The sequence below is a fragment of the Humulus lupulus genome, chromosome 8, assembly GCF_963169125.1.
Source record: "Humulus lupulus chromosome 8, drHumLupu1.1, whole genome shotgun sequence".
NCBI classification, from domain to species: domain Eukaryota; kingdom Viridiplantae; phylum Streptophyta; class Magnoliopsida; order Rosales; family Cannabaceae; genus Humulus; species Humulus lupulus.
In genome coordinates, this window is record NC_084800.1 from 16,726,503 (window position 1) to 16,749,363 (window position 22,861).

General features: G+C 35.4%; 6 protein-coding genes across 6 annotated transcripts; 1 reads left to right on the forward strand and 5 right to left on the reverse strand.

Moving 5' to 3' along the window:
- Positions 1-205: 205 nt before the first annotated feature.
- On the reverse strand, positions 206-1,210 carry LOC133793514 (probable long-chain-alcohol O-fatty-acyltransferase 6). The gene has a single exon (XM_062230846.1). The coding sequence runs from the start codon at positions 1,177-1,179 to the stop codon at positions 247-249; it is 933 nt and encodes a 310-aa protein (XP_062086830.1). The 5' UTR covers positions 1,180-1,210; the 3' UTR covers positions 206-246.
- Positions 1,211-8,710: 7,500 nt separating this feature from the next.
- LOC133795079 (serine/threonine-protein kinase ZRK3-like) lies at positions 8,711-10,309 on the reverse strand. The gene is made up of 3 exons (XM_062232528.1): positions 10,065-10,309; positions 9,405-9,588; positions 8,711-9,280 (listed from the first exon to the last, which is right to left on the reverse strand). The coding sequence occupies exons 1-3, from the start codon at positions 10,307-10,309 to the stop codon at positions 8,711-8,713; spliced, it is 999 nt and encodes a 332-aa protein (XP_062088512.1).
- Positions 10,310-11,606: 1,297 nt separating this feature from the next.
- Positions 11,607-11,909, forward strand: LOC133795080 (uncharacterized). Its single transcript, XM_062232529.1, has one exon. It carries the CDS (start codon positions 11,607-11,609, stop codon positions 11,907-11,909), a length of 303 nt encoding a protein of 100 aa, XP_062088513.1.
- A 230-nt stretch (positions 11,910-12,139) lies between these two features.
- On the reverse strand, positions 12,140-14,868 carry LOC133794821 (mannan endo-1,4-beta-mannosidase 6-like). Its single transcript, XM_062232247.1, has 5 exons — positions 14,284-14,868; positions 14,008-14,205; positions 13,321-13,443; positions 12,944-13,155; positions 12,140-12,798 (listed from the first exon to the last, which is right to left on the reverse strand). The coding sequence occupies exons 1-5, from the start codon at positions 14,671-14,673 to the stop codon at positions 12,402-12,404; spliced, it is 1,320 nt and encodes a 439-aa protein (XP_062088231.1). The 5' UTR covers positions 14,674-14,868; the 3' UTR covers positions 12,140-12,401.
- A 208-nt stretch (positions 14,869-15,076) lies between these two features.
- LOC133794823 (BAG family molecular chaperone regulator 5, mitochondrial) lies at positions 15,077-16,122 on the reverse strand. Its single transcript, XM_062232248.1, has one exon. It carries the CDS (start codon positions 16,037-16,039, stop codon positions 15,377-15,379), a length of 663 nt encoding a protein of 220 aa, XP_062088232.1. The 5' UTR covers positions 16,040-16,122; the 3' UTR covers positions 15,077-15,376.
- An 847-nt stretch (positions 16,123-16,969) lies between these two features.
- Positions 16,970-21,565, reverse strand: LOC133794824 (fumarylacetoacetase). Its single transcript, XM_062232249.1, has 14 exons — positions 21,217-21,565; positions 20,943-21,021; positions 20,787-20,845; positions 20,581-20,705; positions 20,373-20,447; positions 19,488-19,563; positions 19,224-19,323; positions 19,082-19,141; positions 18,861-18,931; positions 18,692-18,754; positions 18,546-18,610; positions 18,100-18,196; positions 17,842-17,967; positions 16,970-17,208 (listed from the first exon to the last, which is right to left on the reverse strand). Exons 1-14 carry the CDS (start codon positions 21,421-21,423, stop codon positions 17,146-17,148), a joined length of 1,266 nt encoding a protein of 421 aa, XP_062088233.1. The 5' UTR covers positions 21,424-21,565; the 3' UTR covers positions 16,970-17,145.
- Positions 21,566-22,861: the final 1,296 nt, after the last annotated feature.

Below are 22,861 nucleotides of genomic sequence, written 5' to 3' on the forward strand. Positions count from 1 at the left end.
AAAAGTCCTACATATAACCATGAGCTGAACTAGAGGTCAAACAAAATAAAGTCATTTGGAGGTGAGCGGGTTTATTACACTGTAAACCGATTTTGGTAAAAGGCCATGTTTAGTTAATGAAACTGGAGGATTGGATTAAAAAGTATTTTACCAATATTATTTTATTGATAAAAAGAAAACGCATATATGTATCGGATTCAAAGTAGTAATTACATTATAAAATGTATTTATACATAATCAAGCGGTTTACTTGGCTAGGCACTCTCCTTGTGTACTCCTCCAAACGGGCAGAATCAACAACCAATAACAAGTTACTATCGCAAACCCTACGGTCAAAACAATCGACACCGCCGGTTGCAGCGGAGTCCACCCCTTCACCTTAGCCAATCGTTTTAGTCCAGCTTCCAACACCATGCACAATCCATGTAAAATGAAGAACCAGGCCACTTCCCATGTGGGTTTACTACCGCACGTGATATAATAGAATGCGAGCTCGTGCATGATCCCGGACACCACTAGAGTTGAGATAGTCGCCACCACTTTGGCAGCTCCGAGCCCTGTTATACCCTCCAAGCTTTTCCGGGTCGGGTCATAAACAGTTTGCCTTAATATGTCCGACGACATCCGGTTCCACCTTCTTCCCCAAAAGTCTTGCAGAGACGTGGCCAAATATGGGTGGTTAAAAAGTGGCACTAGTTCGTACCGAGTCACGGCTTGAACCATGTAAAGCCATGTCAACGTGGTTATGCATAGAAACAGTTGAAATTTCAAGAAAACGTTGTAGTTTTGGCTATAGACTACGGGCACAATTATTAGAGGTATGACGACTAAAGATGAATAATTTGGAGAATGTGAGAATTTATTGTGATCGGAACTTCTTGACCTCATTTTCAAGGGAAAGATAGCGACAATGGCGAAATCTAAGTAGGTTTGGTGAAAGAGAAGAGGGCCACGGTCGTAGGCGAAGAGGAGAAGCTTGAAGGAAGTGATCCATGTGATAAAGAAAGAGGAAAGTCCTCTGGCGAGGGCAGAAGATGAAAATTGCCATGGGAGAATGGAAAAGAGGTAGAAGACAGGGAGAAGAGAGATGACCCTTAGTAACCCTTTTGGAATTTCTGTAACCAACAAGTAACAATAACCCAACGAACCTAAAACCAGCACAAGTACTTGAATATACATTTTTTCTTTTCTGGTCGAGTTTCTTTCTTGGTTTCACCTTTCTTTTCCCTTTTTCTTTTAGTTATTCCCAATATACTAGCTCTCTTTAAACTGATGCGGTATCACTAGCTACCCAACCAACTATACGTACTCTCTTTAAACTAGCTACCCTACCCAATCACTAGCTCTATTTAAACTGAGTGAGTTGTCAAATTCTTGTTGGTTGGATCCTTGTCCAAAAATAGATGCAATTCTAATCTGTACATTCAAATTATAATTTAAGTATCCAAATTGGGAATATATATATATCATTATTGATATAGATATTTACGGTTGTTAATTGAAGAGTGTTGATATTTTGTAGGTTAAGGTGTCTAACACTGTATAAATTGGCATTTCATAATACTTATTTTTAATAAATGGGAACAATAATATATATAACACCAATAGATATAACACCTGCTTGTGCTTGTGCAATAGTAATTCTCTTCATTGAATGCCCTCGTGCATCTACTTACTTTATGGGACCAGGTCAGTGCGCCGTCGTCTTCTTCTAATGACGCATGATGCCACCGGATAAGTACAGATATTCTAAATTATTTCATCATGTAAAGGGTGTGAGTGATATATATTGCACATGAACATGAATATATATATATAAAATAATGAAAACTTTTCTTTTAACCTAGTTATAACTTACTAATCTTCACTTTAAAATAATATAAAAAAATCAATAACAAAACTATTTTATATATTTTTAAAAATAAGATATATATTTTTTTTAATTCAAAAATATAATTTATTTGTATCTCTTTTATATAAAAAGTATATGATAACGAAATTTTTTAATTTTAACTGTTTGTTTTGTTAATTTTAATATAATATTTTAAATATTTAACTGGATATACTTTTAAAACTAATAGAAATTGATATTTATTAATTATATTAATATAAATTTAAATTCAAATATTATCATTATAATAATATGTAATACAAAATTAGATATTTAATAATTATATTAATATAAATTTAAATGTTATAAAATATTATTATAATACAAGACTAGATATTTAATACTTATATTAATATATATAAATTTAAATATTATAAAATATCATTATAACAATAATATATAATACATAATATTAATTTTTATTAAAAAAATTATCATTTATATTTAAAAATAGGTTAACATATATATATATATTTTTTTTTTTAAATCCATAAAAAATGTTTTGGTTGAATTTTCCTTTTAATATGTTTATGTCATTCTTTTATATATTATTGTTTATTTATTTAAAATTTATATGACAATGATACAAATTTAATAATAAATTAATTTTAAAAAATATATAATCATAATATTATTATATAATATTCTATATATTATTTTATTTATATTTATGTAACTTAAATTCAAATAAATTTATATGTTAAATTCAAACTAAAATTTCTTCAAATAAATTTATAACTTAAATTAAATATATATGTATTTGAATTTACGTGATTAATATATCTCAATTAAAAATATCTGTAATGATAAAAGGGCTTTTTACATTAATACATATATACAAAAGTTTAGTGCAAAAATAGGGTATCTAAAGAATTCATTCATTAATAATTTAATATATACCTTTAAGTCTTTTTTGCAAAAATATGATTTGCATTATAGTACGCGTTTGAAGTAAAATAAGTATTATAAATAAGGTCTTTCTTGGTTTAATTTGAAAGTGAATAAAGCATAATCAAACATGGGTATATGTAATATATTTTGGGTTTTTTATTTAGATTTTATGCCACATGCCATAAGTACCGTATATAGAATTTTAGTTCATTTATGTATATATATATAAACTAAAGCATAAGTATGGATTTTTTCATAAATTACAAGTGTTGTAGAGGTAAATATGTTCAACATGTGTAGTAGCTGCATCTAAAAAAAACAAATATATATTATGTATTGATATCTTTGATTTTCCCATTTTCATGATTATATATGTCATTTGAAACAAAGTTGAAGATCAACAATTCTATTAATATAATACTGGGGAAATTTTGATAATTATGAAAATGTTAAATGTGTCAAATTGAAAAAATTGGAAATATTCATGTGAAGTTATAATGATGTTTTAATTAAGTTAATTATTCCTTCTTCTTTTTAAGTCTTTGTTTTGAAGAAATAAAATAAAAGAGGTTGTAACCTTCAATGGTTTTTCCCCACCTTCAATGTTTTTTTTCCTCTAATTTTGAGTTGTGGTGATTGGCACTTATTTTTTAATCGGACTTGTTAATTCAAATTGTTGATACTACAAAAATGAAACTTTATGTTGTTTTGCAACTATATAAATGAAGCTTTTTATGGTTGTTTAATGAGATTCAATGGTTGCTTAACATGTTGCTTTATGAGTTGTTAATCAAGTTACTTTAAGGATTGCGTAAAAAGTTTCAAGGATTGCTTAACATGTTGCTTAGGATATTTAAGGTTGGTTAACATATTGCTTTATATGTTGCTTAATAGGTTGTTATATAGAATTGCTTAAGAATTTTCAAGGATTGCTTAAGAGGTTGATTTATAGCTTTCTTATGAATATTATGGGTTGCTCAGGAGTTTCAATGATTGCTTAACAGGTTTTTTATCAGGATTATGGGTTGCTTAAGGAGTTTCTAAAGCTGCTTAACAGGTTGTTATCTAGGGTTGCTTAAAAAGTTTCAAGAGTTGCTTAATAAGTTGATTTATGAGTTGTTTATCAAGTTGCTTTAAAGATTGTGTAAGAAGTTTCAAGGGTTGCTTAACAGGCTGTTTTATGGGTTGCTTAATAGGTTGTTATGTAGAATTGCTTCAGAATTTTCATAGGTTGCTTAAAAGGTTGATTTATAGATTCTTTATGAGGATTATTGTAACGTCCTCCTAATCAATGATCGTTACACTGTGTATTTTAAATAGTACTAGACTCGCTAAACGAGTCATTTGGCCATAACTGTGTAACTAAACATGATTAATGGTTTAAGGTTAAAATTTTTGTTCAAAAGGTATAATCGTTTCACTAAAACGTTTACTTCATACATGTGATCCCAAACTAACATTTAAAAAGTTAATTACAATTGAAAAGTTACAACCAGCCAACCTAAGCAGCAAAATAGGGTTTGACCCTAGTTTCTCTAAGAAACCCCGACCGTGGTGGTCGAGCAGCCGCATATGTACACATCGTCATCGAAGCTCTCCAACTCATGGATGGTCCATCTTCCTTTTCCTTTTACCTGCACCACATAGCACTCGTGAGCCAAGACTCAGCAAGAAAACTTAATCATACTCATAAGCAGTTAATAACACGTTACAAAATCATATTAAGCATTCCTAGCAGTAATAACTCTACTCATGCATGCATACCATTCATATAAATGACTATAGTGTCAAATGGGGCCAGCTTCCCTAATTAAATGATTAATGAATCATACCGAGGCCTGTTGCCCAAAATACATGATTAATGAATCATATTGGGGCTTGTTGCCCAAAATACATGATTAATGAATCATACAGGGACTCAACACCCTAGGATATGGGACTAATGAGTCACCTCGGGGCCGTTTGCCCTATCCTCTGTATAACTAGCCTTGGAGCTGGCCTAGCGTACCTGGCGCTGAATTTTCCACGACCAATGGGTCGATCAAGCGTATGATGCACTCTTAATTAAGCATAACCATATCAACCAGCGCTCAGCGTGCTAATGTCGTTCTTTACTTATAAGTCAAGTCTGGGGCCCAACCCTAGGATATGGGACTAATAAGTCACCCCGGGGCCCATTGCCTTATCCTTTGTATAACCAGCCTTGGAGCTGGCCCAGCGTACCTGGCGCTGATTTTTCCAAGACCATTGGGTCGGATAAGCGTATGATGCACTCCTGATTAGCCTAATTAGCCTAACCATATTGACCAGCGCTCAGCGTGCTATTGTCGCCCTTGACTTATAAGTCAATGATTTTCAATCAGATTATGCAGACAAGCATATATCATATAGAAAATAACCAGAAACAGAGCATTCAGTATGCTTAATCAACAATCACAAGCATAATCATAATCATGCACCTTCTCAGAGGCCCAAGCCCTGATCAAATTATATTCAACATTCCGGCAAAGACCTAATCACTTACATCATGTATTGGGTGCAGTTTTCTTACGTCAGGTCCGAGTGTAATGTATGAAAAGAACGACCCTCAAGTAAGATCTTGGTTCCGAGCCCCTAGCGATAACCTAGTCACAACCAAGTATAGAATCCCGTCAATAACGAGCAGATAAAGGCTTCCGGACCAAGTCCTAGCTGCTGGGACATCGAATTCTACTAAACTTGGTAGTAGAATCGATCCTAAGCCTTTAGGTTTGAGCTCCTGCACTCATAACCTATTTTGGCCAAAAACCTCTATTTGCGCCGCGACTCCCCACAATTAGAGTCGTGACTCTACCTAAATAGAGAGCCCAGCCCAAAATACTTTGGATTCGGGCCGTGGCGCAATAGTGGTTCAGAGAACAACCCAGGTCTCTAGGTTCATGAGAGTCACAGCGCGACCCCGCGAACCCAGTTTCCTCTTAGCCAAATCCTCCAAAACTCACCCCAAAATAGTACCAAACCCATAATTCAATCCCAAAACATCATCAGTACTTCCCAGGCAACAAAACTCAACTTACAAACGGATCAAAAACTCACTGAAACCATAAAATCCAATCAAAGCTTAAGAAACTTAAGGAAAACAAAACTCAAAAACTTACAGCTTTGATTACCTCTGATTAAGTTGTTTTGCAGCTAAATCCCCTAGCTATCAAGCTTCTAATCTTTCCTAGAATCGTCATGACTCTAACCTTGCTTGAATTCGAGCTCTAAAACTCGAGTTTCCTTCGAAATCGCTAAAGAGTTTAAATGAGAGAATGGGAGAGTGAACGAGAGACTTTTCTGAGTTATACGGTTATGAGAGGTTACTTAGGGTTCAAGTAACCTTAAACAAATCTCAAGGCTTTGGGTACCCAAAAACGTCCCCGATGGCAAAATGGTCAAAATTCTCATAATTCCCTCCTAATCTCATCAACTCCGAATATATCCTCAAATACTTAATCCCATTACCCTATATCCTGGTAATGTACAAAATACCCATAATAGTCCTTGACTCACCCCTAGGGCTGGCAATTCGTGTAAACGTGTCAGATTTGTGTCGACACGATTATGACACGACACAATTAAGGTAAACACGAACACGACACGATTATTAAATGTGTCAAAAATACGAACATGAACTCGACACGATTATTAAACGTGTCAAAAATACGAACACGACACGATTATTAAACGGGTCAACACGACACGAACACAATTATGACACGATTAATCATAACTATATGAAAAAAATCATAAAACATATGCAAATTATTCGTGTTATCGTGTCTGACACGATTATGACACAACACGATTATTAAACGGGTCAACACGATTATGACACGACACGATTAAGGTAAACGCGAACACGACACGATTATTAAATGTGTCAAAAACTCAAACACAAACACGACACGATTATTAAACGTGTCGTGTTCGTGTTTACCTTAATCGTGCCATGTCATCGTGTCGTGACCCGAATTGCCACCCCTACTCACCCCGAGTCGAGTATTGGTCCCGTTGTGACTTTCCCGCTAGCTTGCTCCTAAGGATCGCCTCGTGCCGAGTAACTCAAATATATTTACATAATTATGTGATATCACACATATATCACATATATGCACATATACTATAAATATACCTGTAATGGGCCAAATTATGAAAATTTCTCTTTTAATCAGAAACGGGCACACATGCATATTTAATACACATAAACATACATATCTAGTCATATTATAATATAACTCACGTAATCATATAATGATACACATATATATCACATAAATACATAATTTTCCATAATTTGTCATCCTGGCCTCCTAATCAAGGCTCTAAGCCTTATTAGGTAATTTGGGACGTTACAATTATGGGTTGCTTAGGAGTGTAAAGAGGTGCTTAACAAGTTGTTTTATGAGGATTATGGATTGCTTAAGTAGTTTCTAGGGTTGCTTAACAAGTTGTTATCTAAGGTTGCTTAAGGAGTTTCAAGAAGTGCTTAACAAGTTGTTTATCAAGTTGATGTAAGGAATGCGTAAGAAGTTTCAAGGGTTTCTTAACAACGGGTTAATTTATGAATTGCTTAACATCTTGTTTTATATGTTGCTTAATAGGTTATTATATAGAATTGCTTCGGAATTTTCAAGGGTTGCTTAAGAGGTTGCTTTATAGAATGTTTATGGGTTGCTTAAGAGTTTTAATGGTTGCAAAATAAATTAAAAGAAACATATACTATTTCATTAGGTTTATAAGGTAGTTGTAGCTAAGGTTGCATATATGAGGTTATTGTTGTTGCATAAGAGGTTGTTGGTGTTCCATATGAGTTTGTTGAGGTTGCATCTAAGATTGCTGGTATGTTGCTTATGTTGATCCAAATGAATTTTATTTTCATCATAAAACATTAATAGTCAAGAACACATGTATGTATAAGTTGTAGGAAACACAGAGACACATAGGGCCTGTTTGATATTGTTTTCTATTTTTTGTTTTCAAAACTGTGTTCTCAGAAATGAGAACAGAAAACAGTTTTTGTAGTTTTCAAAAAACAAGAGGTGTTTGGTTAATGTTTTCTAAAAACAATTTTTTAGTTTTATTTTTTTAAATCTTAAATAAAAAATTAACAAATATATTTACAAAGAGAAAAATCTTTTAAAAGGTTGTAACAAATAATGAGATAAAATAATTCGAAAGAAAAAATGATGAAAAATAAGGAGTGAGAAAGTAAGTAGAGAAAATTTGAAGAAATAGAAATTGAGAAGAGAGAAATTGATCTAAGAAAAAATGAGAGAGAAGGTGGTGAGAAAGAAAGTGAAGAGAGAGAAGTGAGTAGATAAAAAATAATGAGAGGGGAAATAGCAAGAGAGAAAAATAATGAGAGAGAAAATTAAGATATATTAAGTGATGAGAGAGAAAGTGAAGATATAGTAAGTGATGAAAAAAAAAAATAACATAATAAGTGATGCAAGAAAAAATAGAAAGATAGAAAGTGAGAAGATAGAAAATAGCGAGAGAGAGAGAAAGTGAAGAGAGAAAATATAAGAAGAAAGAAAATAAGGTAATAGGAAGTAATGAGAGAAAAAATAAGGGATAGAAAGTGATGAAAGAGAAACTAATGACAGTGAAAATAATGTGACAATAAATTATGTTAGATAATAATAATTAAAAAAATGATATGATACAACAGAAAATAACTTTTGTTGTTCTCAAAATTTTCTGTTTTTTTGTAACTTTATTTTTAAAAATTATTTTATAAAAGCTTAACTTGTTTTAAAAAAAAACAAATTTTAGATTTTAAAAACAAAAAATAATTTTTTAATTAAGTAGTCAATCCCCCATCATAGAACCTTTGGTCAACATCAGCATCATCTAATCTCATCTAAAAATAACACAAGGCATAGAGTAGTTATATTGTCAGTATTATTGGGTGTTGGTGTGGATCAACAGGAGAGCTTTTGCAACTTCCACCATATTAGGTCTCTCATCCACATTCTCTGTGATACACCTCTTTATTAGCTTGGCGCATTCCATCATTTTACCTCTTCTTTCTTCTTCTTCTTGCAACATACTGGCCTCCAATTCACGTTTCCAAGCATCAACCCTGCCATTCCTATCAGCCGAATCATAAATATACCAAAGTAGTTGTCCCAAATTCTTTCCTGTCAACAATTCGGACAGTAGAACCCCAAAACCATAGACATCACTCCTTTCTGAATAACGTCCATGAAAACATGCCTCAGGAGATATATACCCTACAATCCCATAAATCCGATCCACATCTACATGAGTTTTGCCTTCAGGAATCAGAAGTGATGATTGAAAATCAAACAGCTTGGCGCCATAGTCTTGGTCTAAGAACACTATTTGGCTACGTATATCTCGATAGATGAAGGTCTTTGAATGGCCTCGGTGGAGATAAGCAAGTGCATTTGCTATTCCAATACCAATCCCTAACTTGGTCTCAAATGGCAGTGGTGCTTCTTCACTATTCTAACATAGGCATCTCTGTCTCAATGCAGTACCCCAAGAGCTGCAAAACGTTTTTGTGGTTACTCATATGTGATGCCACTGCAACTTTATTTGCAATCATTCTCAAATCCTCTTCCTTACTTACTGGCAAGAACATTTTCACCGAAATTTCACAATCTTCTCCATCAATTGATCCCTTATACAACTTGTAGTTCCTACTCTGGTGTATCAGTCTGCTAAAATCGAAGTTGTAGGTTGCCCTGTTGAGTTGTTGAGAAGAGTATGACCGAAGTGGATTGGTTTTTCCATTAAAATGGTCTGCTCTAACACTGCAGCTCCAATCTTCAGAAAGAACTCATTTTCCTGTGTCCTGTTCTTGTTGTATGTGTAGCATGAAAACATAATGAAAGAAGAAGATTGATTTTGAGGAGATGGACTAGTCGAGGGGAGGGGAGACTGGTTGTGGGTGGTCTGGTCTCATACTCTCATTTTCATGCGATTATTGTAAATAAACACATCGATTGAGAGACACAGAGACCATGGTATTGAGACGTTGACATAGGTAACCAATCAACAACTTTTCTTCTATATCAAAAGACAATTGAAAATAAAAACAAGGAACAAATTGATTTTGATATCAACCTTAAGATACGGTGTGCAGCACTCACTTCGCCACTGTGAAACAGAGACTCATCCACGTTCTAGCTGGCCACCTTGGCCAGACCTCTCGGGCAACCCATCCACGTGCTTAGAGACGCCCGTTCCCGTTCTCCGTCGTCGTTCCAACCAAGTCCGCGCCACTCACCGCAACCACGCCACCGTTCGGGATCTCAGGCCCTCAGGCAACGACGACGGCTTTTGAACCGCGGATCTAGGAGGGTGGTCGGAAATCGGGATAGTCCCTGTAGTGTGGTGGAGGTGGTGCAGGATGGTCAGGTTGTCATGGTCTAGCTCCAACCGGACTGCATTAAACAAACAAATGCTCTGCTCAAACACCGCAGCTCCATTCTTCAAAAAGAAACCATTTTCTTGGTGTTTTTCGTGAAGCATGGCGTGATGACATAATCGAAGAAGAAGAAGATTGATTTTGATTTTGAGTAGGTGTAGATGGAATGGAGGTGGTCTGATCTCATAATCTCATTCTCATTGACAATTATGTAATAAAATCTTATTGCTTGAGAGTCAAAGAGACGGTGTTGTGAAGTTGACTTTGACTCACGAATTAAGTGTAATCAATCAAAGACTTTTCTAATCGTGTAAAATGAATGGTGATCAATCAACTATAGTTATCTTCCCTGTCAGAGCTGTAGGGTACGTCACTTGAATTTGAAGCAATAGATTTTTTATCAATTGAAATTTGAAGGGGAAAAGAAGCTGTTGTTTCATCACTGTTTGGAAAACGAACAATGATATATCGACCTCCTCAATATACGGCAAGAAGAAGTTAAAAAAAAACTTAATATACCATAATTTTATAATTGAATTGAAACTGCAATTATCTAACATCGACATAGTTGTTTCTATGAAGCACTTGTTCTAGATTTACTCGAAGGTGAAGGTGGTTATGCAGTAGATTTTGTGAGGAAAGCATGAAATATAATACAAATAATTAATTACTTTTAGTGCTAAAACTGGAAAATTAAAAAAAAATTGAAAAAAGGAAAAAATTGATAAAATATAATGGAAGAAGCTTAGCTATATATATAGATATAGATTTTAGTAAAGTTGTACATATAGCTCTATATGAATTAATAAACCAGTTAAGCTGGAGTTGCATTGAACCATTAAAATGGAATTTTATCAACAAATACTGTCATGATTAAAAAAAAATGCTATAAGAGATCAACTTGGCGCTCGATCTCTGCACTTGATCACCAAATACATTAAAATATGTAACCAATGATAAAAAAAGAAGCAGAGAATTGATGGCTTTTTTGTTGTGTAAAGACTAGAAATCGCCATGTACTCTGCTGAGAACACGTTGTTGCTTGTTGGCTGGCGCTGATAGAGCAGTGGTCTGAGACATGGAGCTGCACCACTGAAAACACAAACCAAGAAATGTTGTGCAAACCAAGAATTGTATTGAATGCCATTAAATGAGGTAAAAGTAAAACACACTTCTCTCATATACATTAGCCGTTTGATCTTCATCAGGTGGTCATAAACAATCAGTAGCAGCCTTGCAGGCCATAACAGTTCATTGACATCTATCTTATCCTTCTCTAGTCTCTTCTGTTGTGTGTAATTTTATGCACAAAATGTATCTATAAAACAGCAAGCTTTCCACCCTATAAACCAGCGAAAAAGCTAAAAATAAGTGAAAAGGAAGACATATCAAGCAGGGGTGATGAAGAAAATGTTGTCTGCACCAGCAGCTATTCCAATTTTGGTGCTGCTGTTGCTGTGGCTGATGCCAGCGCTGCTGGCATGTACATATGATGGCAGTCGATGCAAAGACTGCATTCTTAAGCAGATGAAGTGTGGTTGCCCCTCGTGTGTTCCGGTGCTCCGCTGCATGGCAAAGTGCTTGTGGGGAGGCAGCTCCAGGGCCAACTGCATTCAGCGCTGTAACTGTGGTAGCAATGGCAACCCAAAACTCTCTGATTGTAAGAAATGCATGTCTAAGTGCAAGTGCAGTTGCATGGCTTAGAAGAATGATTTCCATTTCATATGTATTGATAAGTATGTTTGTTATATTACTTTCGTCTGTCATATTGGAACATTTAGCTATAGATGAACCCCAATTAATTTTTTTGTTTAAATTCTAAGTTTCTGATTTCTCGATTGTGTTTTCGTCTATCTCAATAGCTTTATAGAATACACACGAAATGCTATGGAGAATTCAAGACAGAGAGAGCCATCCCTGTTAAAACAAATATATGAGCCTTGAGCAAATTTATATTGCTATATAATTTCAACTTCGCAAATCGTACAGAATTTTGAAATACAGGTTATGTACACTAAAAACATTTTATTACTTATTTGACAAAAAATCACTTGTTATACACACACCCTACAGATTATACTATCAAATATATATAAAATAGAAACCAAGGCCAAGTTTAAAAATATGTGTTCTAAGTTTCAAGTACATCACGGGTCAAGACAACCTCGTACTTTCTTGTTTAGTCCTGTCTCGACGTTAGCAAGGATCTTCAGTGGGAAGCACCTCATTTGTTTTGCCACTGAATAAGATTCTTCTTAGTCTGCATGATTGTCTTGTTATCAATTTATAGATAGAGGGATGATGCCATGCTACGAGAGAAAACTGGTCAGCATATTCATCCACTCCTTCCACTAGTAACTGCCAAATCAAGGCTCCAGCCCCTGCTTGCCTCTTCTTTGCAGACTCATAGATTCTATCATATACTGTCTTTAATAAGAGGCTTATGTCTTCTGGTTTCTTATTCATACGTAAAGAAGAGCCAAATTCAGTGATTAAAACAGGTTTCTTCAGCACATGCTCCCCATCACTTATATGAGAATCCACCCAATGAGAAAGAAAATTCGTTTTTGCTTCAGAATCACCGTGTTGCATCCTATAAAAAAAGCCAGAAACATTAACTAAAACTTTAACTTTAACAGATGAGCTCTTTTTTCTTTTCCAATAACTGAATCAAGAAAAATACTGAGATGCTGCATTTAATGCAGGCCATGGGCCAATGACAAATGAAGCACACTTACCAGCTATCAGGGTAAGCATGAACAGAAGCAAAATCGATGTTGTCGATTGCTGAATTTTGAATAAAATCTGATCCAAGTGAGGCTGCCCATTCACCAGGATTCACCTTAGATCTTTCAGTAGTTTTCAAGCCATAAAACCCTTCGATTCCAACAGTCACAAGATGTTTTTCATCCAGACTCTTGACATATGCAGCCATCTCTGTGATCCATGCCTGTTGTTTAAGAAATTAAGAACAAAAGTCTCGATGCTAAAGTTTTCACACCTTCTCTAGTTTCTTAATATTATTTTCCACTGTTCTATGTTCAAGGAAAAAGAATTTTTTTCCTTTACTTGGGATTGGTCATTCTTTTTTTCTAGCTTAGTTTTTTATATTTACCTGAAGAACAGGAGCAGATGAATTGGATAAACACCTAGGCTCATTTATAAGCTCCCAGGCAAAGATAGCAGGTTCCTCAGAGTATTTAACTCCACTAAGTGAATTCTTTCTTGTTAAAATTGCCTGTAGAATGCAGAAAGCAAGTTAAGCAATCAATCAACTGTTTTTCTTTTCTTGGCTGCAAAAAGACAATCAAACTTCTGAAATACTCAAAAGAACGACATGAGTGCTACTTCTACCATTCCCTTCATGTTCTAAGATTTAGATAACGAGGGGGGGAAAACAGCAACCCAGTGTGAGCAACAAGATAGCAAGTAACAACTCTTTTCAACCAATAAACAAAACTTGAACCTAACCAAGCCGAAAGTTGTTAACTTTCATCAAGAATTGAGTGAGTTCTGAAGATGGTTATTAAAGTTACAATCTTGCTCTTCCAAGAATGTATGTTAACTATTAGAAGCATGTATATATTGTAAAGAAATTCAACTACTTTAGAATCCCATGTCATCCTTTCCATGTGAACACTTAAGTTAGCATTATAGCCCCAACACCTAAATAAAATCTTTGACTAACTAATCTATCAACACATGAGCACTAAAATGTAGTTGTAGGCATAATTTAAGAAGAAAATACTTGTCTAATCACTTCCAATTGCAATTAGCAGACTGTTTAACAGGGTAAACTTACCCTGATATAAGCCTTGTAGTAATCTTTAACAGTCGGGTGTGAGAAAAATGAATCATTAGTGAGAGAAACATTAACTCCAGCTTCTTCTGCCCACCTGACATACTGAGTTTTTCCACCAAAGGCATCCAGATTATTAACAAGGCTCAAAATCAACCTTATCTTGTTCTTCCTCGCTTCAACAATCACATAATCCAAGGCCTGCATTTCCCCAAAAAACCTAATAAACAAAAAGAAATTCAAACAAACAACAAATTTCAGAGAGACTTTCGCACGAACCCGAAAGACTCTTTCTTTGAAGACCCCAGGTGAGGTCTGCAGAGCACTGGGCCCATCACCGTCGCTGAAAGCCCAAGTCCTGCAAACGGTCAAGCCCATTTGAGCTCCCATTTTAAGCATCTTCGACACCTTGGATCGAGACGAACCCCAAATACTCTTCTCCATTAACCAGTAAGAGTTCCACCCATTAACGTAAATTTCTGAATGGTTCCCTCCATGATCGTCTTCGACGATAACGAAATGGGTAGAGTTTGTGCCGACAAAGGCCATATTGGGTTGCCATAAAACTGGGAAGCTGAGCTGATCGCTGAAATTGAAATAGAGAAGAGTGGTGAATGAGATTACACCCAGAAAAGGAAAGAGAATTCTATCTCTCCACTCGGGCTCCATCTCTTTCTTTTCCTCTTCGTCTTTCTTTGGAGTTGGCGCACGTTAGTCGACGACCTGTGTCTTTACTGTTCTCGTAATGCGCAATGCGCACCCTTTTCTTTCCTCTTGTCAACTGGCTTCACTTCTCTCACGCGTAGGTGCTACCTTCTAATTATGTTACCCAACTTGCGGACGACTTAGAATGAGTCGAATGTCGGTGCTGCCCCATGACACGTGGGAACCAACCAATTGTGATTTTGACATGAAACTCATTAAATTCTAGTAACTAGTAAGGGCATATATATATATATATATATATATATAGATTAAAATGGCATTTTCTCTTTGCGACTTCGTTATACCATTTTACATGTCTAATAAGTTGAAGATATTATTAAAATTCACTCTAACCTCAACAACTAAATTTAAAAGACATAAATGCATTTAGACCCGGAAACTCAAGATTTGTTGTCCGAAGAGTACAGACATTTAAACAGAGAAAAAAGAACAAAAAAAAGGGAACCCTCCTATTCTAGCAACTCCTCTGTAAAATTAAAATACCACTTATATACAGTTAAAGGAGAATTTGGATGGATGGTAGAGATTTTTTAAGTACGGTTCAAGTGTGCAACAGCCTTAAAAACATTTTAATATACGTGTTGACGACAAAAGCTGCCACGTAAACTAAAATCAGTAGGTTGTAACACAGAGGATCAAGATCTAGTCAGGGTTCGCGCAGAAACCTCTGGAGGCACCGAAACCCAAGATGCTCAGCACAGAACCTCTCCAATTCATCGCCTCCAGTGCTCTTGCAAACGTCCTCCTCCATCTCCGCCAGTACTTCGTCCCAGTTCCTCGCAAACCCGTCGTACCCCCAAAAGTATGACTGCCCATCTTCCACCTTCGACTCTGTAATCGCGTCAAGTATCTCCTGCATCCCCACAATCCGACGGCTCACCTTCTTCCTCGCCTCCCGCACAGTTGGGTCCCACCCCGGCACCGAGTCCAGCCTCAGTAGAAGAGCCATCAGGGCCTCGTTCATCCTCAGCTTCTCGCGCTCGTCTCTCCTGACGGCATCCACTGTGTCCTGCCGTTGGATTACGCGTTGGAGTTCGTCGGCTGCCGAATCGACGGACGAGATCGTTCTGTGGAGGGTTCGGATCCTGTGGGCACGGTAAGCGGATTGAATCTTGGCGGCTGCGGCTGCGGAATTGGGGTGGGCTGGTTGTGGGAGGTGGACGGTGATTGGGATGGGAGCTTCTGTAGAGTCGACGGGTGCGGCGGTGGTTGTGGAGTTTGATTGGGAGGGAGGGGTAGGTTGGTCATTGTGGAAAGTGTATGTGACGGTGGTGGAGGAGTAGAAGCTACCTCTGCGGGAATGTGTCATTTTTTTTTTCTGTGCTAAGTGGTAAGGAAAAGAGTGAGTAGGAAAGGAGTGAGAAATAATAAGTAAGATTGAAAAGTGATTTTTTAAACATAAAAATGTTTTGACTAATCTAAAGCAAACAACTGTAGGAATTGATGAGGTTTCTTGAATTCTCTTGGCGCGTAATAGACATGGCTGGTTGGCGTGTGCACCGTTTGTTTAGTAGGAACCAGCACACGTAAGATCTGCTTTTGGCACATGCTAAAAAATCCTCACTTTTTTAATCTGGTTTTTATATTATAATAAAAGGAGTAAGAATCCCGCTTCAGTTTCTTAAAAATTAAAGTTAAAATCGTTTAGATGTCAACCTAATACTTAGTCAAATACACAAAGTTCTCTTCTTCTAAAATCAATCCTGTTATTATTAGAGCATGTTTGGCGTGCTAGACCTCATTCTTGGATTATAATTCCCATTCTGCAACTTCTTTACATGACAGCATACAGGGTATCGAAATCAAGATTTAAGATGATTGATTCAATATTTATCCGCTGCTACAGATTTTTTGAATTTGATTTTGGTATTTCAAATTATCTGAATTTTCTTAAAAATTTGTGAAAGAGCACATGTAACTATAATACACGGTCATCTAAAAAAAAATTATAACTTATCTATATATAAAAAATATTTAAAACAATCACTACTTAAAAAAATTTCATATTATTATTGAGAAATGGTAAAATGTCGCAAATACATTAATTATAATCAAAATGTATAAAATATAAATAGCTTAATTGCCAATTTTTAGGGTTAATTTTCATATACATTTATCTGAATTCTTAAGCGTTCCTTAGCAAGTTTTTCACTCTGTAATATTCTCTATTTTGGACTGTCCGATATAAATTCTCTAGATTAACTTGTCATATGTAAGATTCACTTGGTTCGGGAATGTATTCAAGTTTAACCACGATGTTATACCATTAGTAAACATCAAATATAGACTTCCAAACTCTTTATCAAATTCGGTTTGAAATATGGCAACAGTTCATTCAGCACAGTCATGTAGAAAGCGATTCCTAAATCTAATGACAAGAGAAACTGAAGCATCCAACACTTGGCGATAACATCATCAAGGCAATGGAGGAACAATCTTCCCCGAGCAGGTGCCGAACCCAATGTTGTATTCATCTCCCTGCAATGAATTCATATAACATAGACCTTTTCAGTCTCTGCATTTTGAAAGTTTATTTATGATGCAATCATAATATCAAACAAACTACTCACATCTCAAAGCATAATGCATGATACAATTAAATAAAAGAAGTTGATATCTGTGGACGGGTGCAGACATATAGTGTTAAGTAGGTCTTTATGTTAACAAATATTAACTAATTGCAGATATCAGTACTTGATTTGCTTTGCATTGATTTTCTTCTGTTTAACTATTCTCACATTGATGGTCAAATTGTCATCACGTGTTAATCTAACAGTTTAATATTAGCATAAACAAAAGTTGTGATCCATTACTAGTAGTTGAAGTTGTATTAGAACCAAGTGCTATCAAAATAAATAGTCTCTAAGCTTTTTCCTCTATTTTTTCTTTTTTTTCTGATTGTTTTTTGGTTAGGAAAACGGTTTTTAAGTATGAATACTAACTCTGAAAGTGAATATCCATGCACACAAGACACAACACAGCTGGAGATGCATGCATTCTATGAGGTGGAAATATGGCTATCATCGTCATACTTCCTATTTCCAGGTAAAAGAAAGTTCATAAAAAATTTCAGGAGAAAAATAAAAGAGAGGTCTTAGTGAATCAAAGAACCTTGCAAAAACCAGTGATGATAACTTCATCACCATCTTCTAGGAATTTACGGGTTGCCCCTTTCAATGACAGTGACTTCTGTCCATTCCATGACAACTCTAACAAGCATCCCAAGGACTCTGGCTCCTGATTGGACATACAACATTCAGAATGATTAACCTAAATCAAAATAATAGAAGTGCAGAGCTGAAGCCAGATTCATATGAAATTATCTCCACAACTTATATAAATATATATATACATAAACTGAAACCATACAGGTCCACTAATGGTTCCGGTTCCCAGGAGATCGCCAGGTCTCAAGTTGCAACCATTAATAGTATGATGTGCTATCTGTTGAGTCAATGTCCAATATCTGTAACATGAGTTTACCAAAATTAATATTAATAACAGAAGGCCCCCATAAAGATACAACATGAGAAAGAAATGGGGGATTTTCATGCCTGCTGTTTTGGCCATCATGTAAATTTTAAACATGTACAAGCGGATTTTAAAACATTCTTAAAAGTATAGTGTGAAAAAGCTGCTTGGCATAACATATAAGACACTGTGTGTCAAACTGAAGTACTACCTACAGAAAATCAATATGATTCCAATTTGACCTAACTAACCAAAAGTAGGCTTGAAGAAATCCAGCTTGAGGCAATAGAGAAGTGAAATGGGTAAATAATCTACTGTATGTTATGTAATTAATAGGTGCTTACAAGTGATTGAAATTACTCTTGGTGACCACAGTTGAATCCTTTGCGCCAGCAGGTTTGATTTCAACCTAGCAAGAACATGCATTTAATTGTGATCCGAATAATACAAACTAGTTGAACAACTTTTTTTTGAGAATACAGCTAAATACCTCTAACTGAATGTCATAATTTTTAGAGACTTTTTCAGCCAGATAAGGCAATGGACGGGGATCCTGCAATATAAAACACACATCATATTGCTTGCAGCATAAAATAATTATCACAAATTTAGTATCTTAACTGGTGTTATCTTCTATAACATTTGAAACAATTACGAACCTGTTTGGGAGCAGCACAAGCAAAAGGTTCTAGAGCTTCAAGAGTCACAATCCAAGGAGATATAGTAGTACCTGTAGTATTTTGACTAAAAAAAGTTAGGTCAATCGTGCTATGATAGCTCGCATGCTATAACAGCGTCACTGAAAACAGAGTATTCACTTAACTCTAATGATTTACCAAATGAAATGAGACACATTGAAAATATATTTATTAGTTCTTACCAAAACTTTTACCAAGGAATGGCCCAAGAGGAATATATTCCCACGCCTGAATGTCTCTTGCTGTCAAAACCAACATGTGTCAAGCAGCATATAAATTGGATAACAGCACCAAGAGACTTAAAACTACTTAAAAAATGTGTACCACTCCAGTCATTCATCAACACAAGCCCAAAAATATGATCTGCTGCCTCATTCACATTCACAGGCTTTCCAAGTTCATTTCCTGGACCAACTACAGCAGCCTACAAGCAATCATGAGAATTAGTACATATCAAAGAGAAAATGAATAGCTGAGCATATCATTAGCAAAGGATATAATATAGTAATTTGTTTAATCAAAATTAGAGGAAGAGATATCCATGTAGAGGTGACATGGACAACTTTTCCTTATTGTAAAACTTTTTACCATTTCCAGCTCGTAGTCTAACTTCAATGTTGGTCCAAAATATGGTGGAGAGTTGCCACTTGGATGACCTTGACCTCTGTATGATAAAACAAAAAGTAACCATATGAAAAGAATCCTTATAAAGCATGATGACTAGTTCAATCTAAAAATTACACTAAGAAAGTGCTATAGTCCATCCAAATAATTGTTCGCCATTTTTTATCATTGTTATTGTAAAATCCATATTTGGCAGGAATTTCAGTTATAGTCCATCTGTGATCATTGTTCAATTTCTCATCTACTCTATATAAAAATGAGTCAAACTTAAAACTTTGTCTCATACAGATTTTCCCAGCAGGTACACATGCTGCTAAGCATAGAGGTAGCACAGATTCAGACATGTTTCTCGTGTTACAAGCAAATATCATAGTTATTAAGCCAAGATATTTTGTAGGTACTGCATGATGGGACATATCTAAATATATATCTATATATATGACGAGGAAAAAGTTTAATTTCCTCTATTTTTTTTTCCTCTCTTGTTTGGTAGTTGGGGGAAAAAATATTTCTAGGAAAACAATATTTGATAGAAGGATTGAAAACTTATAATGAGAAGAGAGAAATGGAGGATATGAGATAGAAAAGAAGAAAGCATAGTGTAATGGAGAAGAAAATGAGAAGAGGGGATGAGGTGAGAGATAGAGAGGGAAATCGGATCGGAATTTAGAGTGAGAAAGAGAAAGGCTAGAGCAAACTAATGGTTCCTATTCCATGATCATTAACTCTTCATAAATTTTAGTTAATTTTTGTCCATGTTTTTCCTTGTACCTCTTTTTTTCCAGTTACCAAACAAGAATAACAAAGACTTAAATAAAGCAAGAGAAAACAGTAAACATAAGTCCTAACCTCGGTCGAATAATGTCCGTTCCAGAGATTACAACAGATGATGCTCGCCCATGGTATGCAATGGGAAGGTGAAACCTGGACACCAATGAAAATATTTCTTCATGAACTTGAAAGAGTGCAATTATATAAATATGTATATATACGTACACACACATGTACATATGCTGTACTGAGCCAAAAGCCTTAAACTGTACATTAACAACAATACCAGTTGAGTGGAATCGCGTTCTCTGGTCCACGAAACATGGTGCCGCAATTCTTTGCATGATGCATTGAGGAAAAGAAATCCGTGTAATCCCCTATGGCAATAGGAAGAAGCAATTCCACCTTGTTCTGAGCAAGCGGACCAATTATAGGTTATTATACAATTCAAATATCGTCGCTTGACTAATCAAATCAACAATTTTTTATTACCACTGGAACGAGTGCTTTCTGCCTCAAATTTGCATTATCACGTAATTTTGGTTCAGTAGCTGCGTCAAAATAATAAATATATAAATTGATATGAGCCTTTGTATAATCTCTAGATACAAACGCTTAGATTAGACATTATATAAAAGGTTAGCTAACATGATAATAGCTTTTGCAGAGTGGTTCGGGCTTCCTTCCATGCAGGTCGTCCCAATGCCAACAACTTGTTTAGATTAGGCTACCACCAAAAAAAAGAAAAAAAATCAACATCAAAAAATAAACTCAGAGTGATAACCGAAACTCCATTTTGCATTTAAGTGGCTAAGAAACCAAATGATTGTCTCCATTTGTGGTTGAATTTAATACTAATCAAGCACCATTACCCAGATTAAAATATACGAAAAACATAGCTTGCGAAATTAACCAAACGAACCTGCTGAAAACAATCGGAGGAGTTCTTGAGGATCGGACCATCGAATAGACCAGCGGAGGCGATCTCAGAGAGGTCGAGGACGTAGTCACCGATTGCTACGCCCGGTCGAGGAGCTAAACTTGGCTCAGGCTTGAATACTCCGTAGGGAAGATTCTGTATGGGGAAGTGAGAGTTGGGATGAACATCGATGAAGGACTTCAGAGCCATGGGGTTGGTTGATGGTTTGCCGGAAAATGGCGTCGTGCGCCGGTGAAACTGAGCAGTGATGACGGAGAGTGATGTGTAACTAATTTGTGTGGCCTTTGGGAGTACAGTAGCATACGAAGGTGTTTATTTCGGGAAGACCACAAAAGCATTTTTATACGCTAATAGCTGTGCTATTTTTATTTATTTTTTAGGGGAAGTAGTTGTAATTATTTCAATTTTGGCCCTCGTGTACATCTATCGTCTCATTCAAAAATGCCCCGATAACTTTTTAATGTGTTTTTCTAAATAAATCTCATTTAGTTTGTTATGTTTTTTATGGATGGAAAACTGTGATTTTTATTTTAGTAGGGAAGTGGCACAAATTATATAGGACAACAAAAATATAAAAAATTTATTAAAAAATTGTAAATACTATTTATGCTACTTTTTTATATTTTATAAGGTGAAGTATACATCAGGGACAAAACAAATCATAAGATTTTTTTCCTCCAGTGCTCGAGTCATTTCCTTTTTGTTTATCACTATTTTAATTTATTTTGATGCTTGTTACTTGCCATTGTCATAATTTTGCGCTTCAAATTTATCGTAATAATCGAAGCATAATGACCAATTACCCCTGATCTAATGAACTTCGCAATGTGATTGAAAGCGTAACAACCCACACCCACACAAAACACATTCATTTTCATCACTAAGTTACAATTATTTATTATTCTTATTTAAAATAACTAAGTGGCGAATTGCAAATTAAATGAAATAGAAATTAAAATTGTCAAAAGTAAATAGCTTTTTTCATATGCTCAACTAACCATGCCGGGATATGAGTGTAATTTTACTTAATTTAATTAGTCGAGAGTGTTTAATTGCCGTTAGGCTGTGGTTGATTGGGAATTAGGGCCATTTCATTAGCAGGCAAATCACGTGGTAGGTGCTACCGCCTACCGGTTATTCTGTCATCAATGTGATCTGCCCGTCTATATCTTTTTTTCCTTTTTTTTTCTTATGTGAACGGTAATAAATGAGCATCTGCCCGTCTATATCTTTTTGTCCTTTTTTTTTTTTTTTTTATGTGAACGGTAATAAATGAGCTATTAAACCAAGATCACGTGGCACGTATCTAAATTTAGCCCTTGGCCCCTCACAAGATTCGCTTCGTACCTCCTCAAGGATTGTTGTGTTTGGTGTAAAATTGTTGTGTTTAGGGCCATTTAAAGTGGTGTAGCTGCCTAAACATAGTAGTGCAGTGAGGGGTAAAATAATTCTTACCGTCGTATATTTATGCCATGTTTTAAAAAATGTATTTTATGCTATCCCTCTATAAGAATATGGGATTATAATTTTACTATTTTGTATGAAAAAATTTATTAAAGAAAAAAAATAAAGTATAAGAGTATTGCAGAGAAAGGTCCATAGAAAAATAAAAAAACAACTTTCTTTA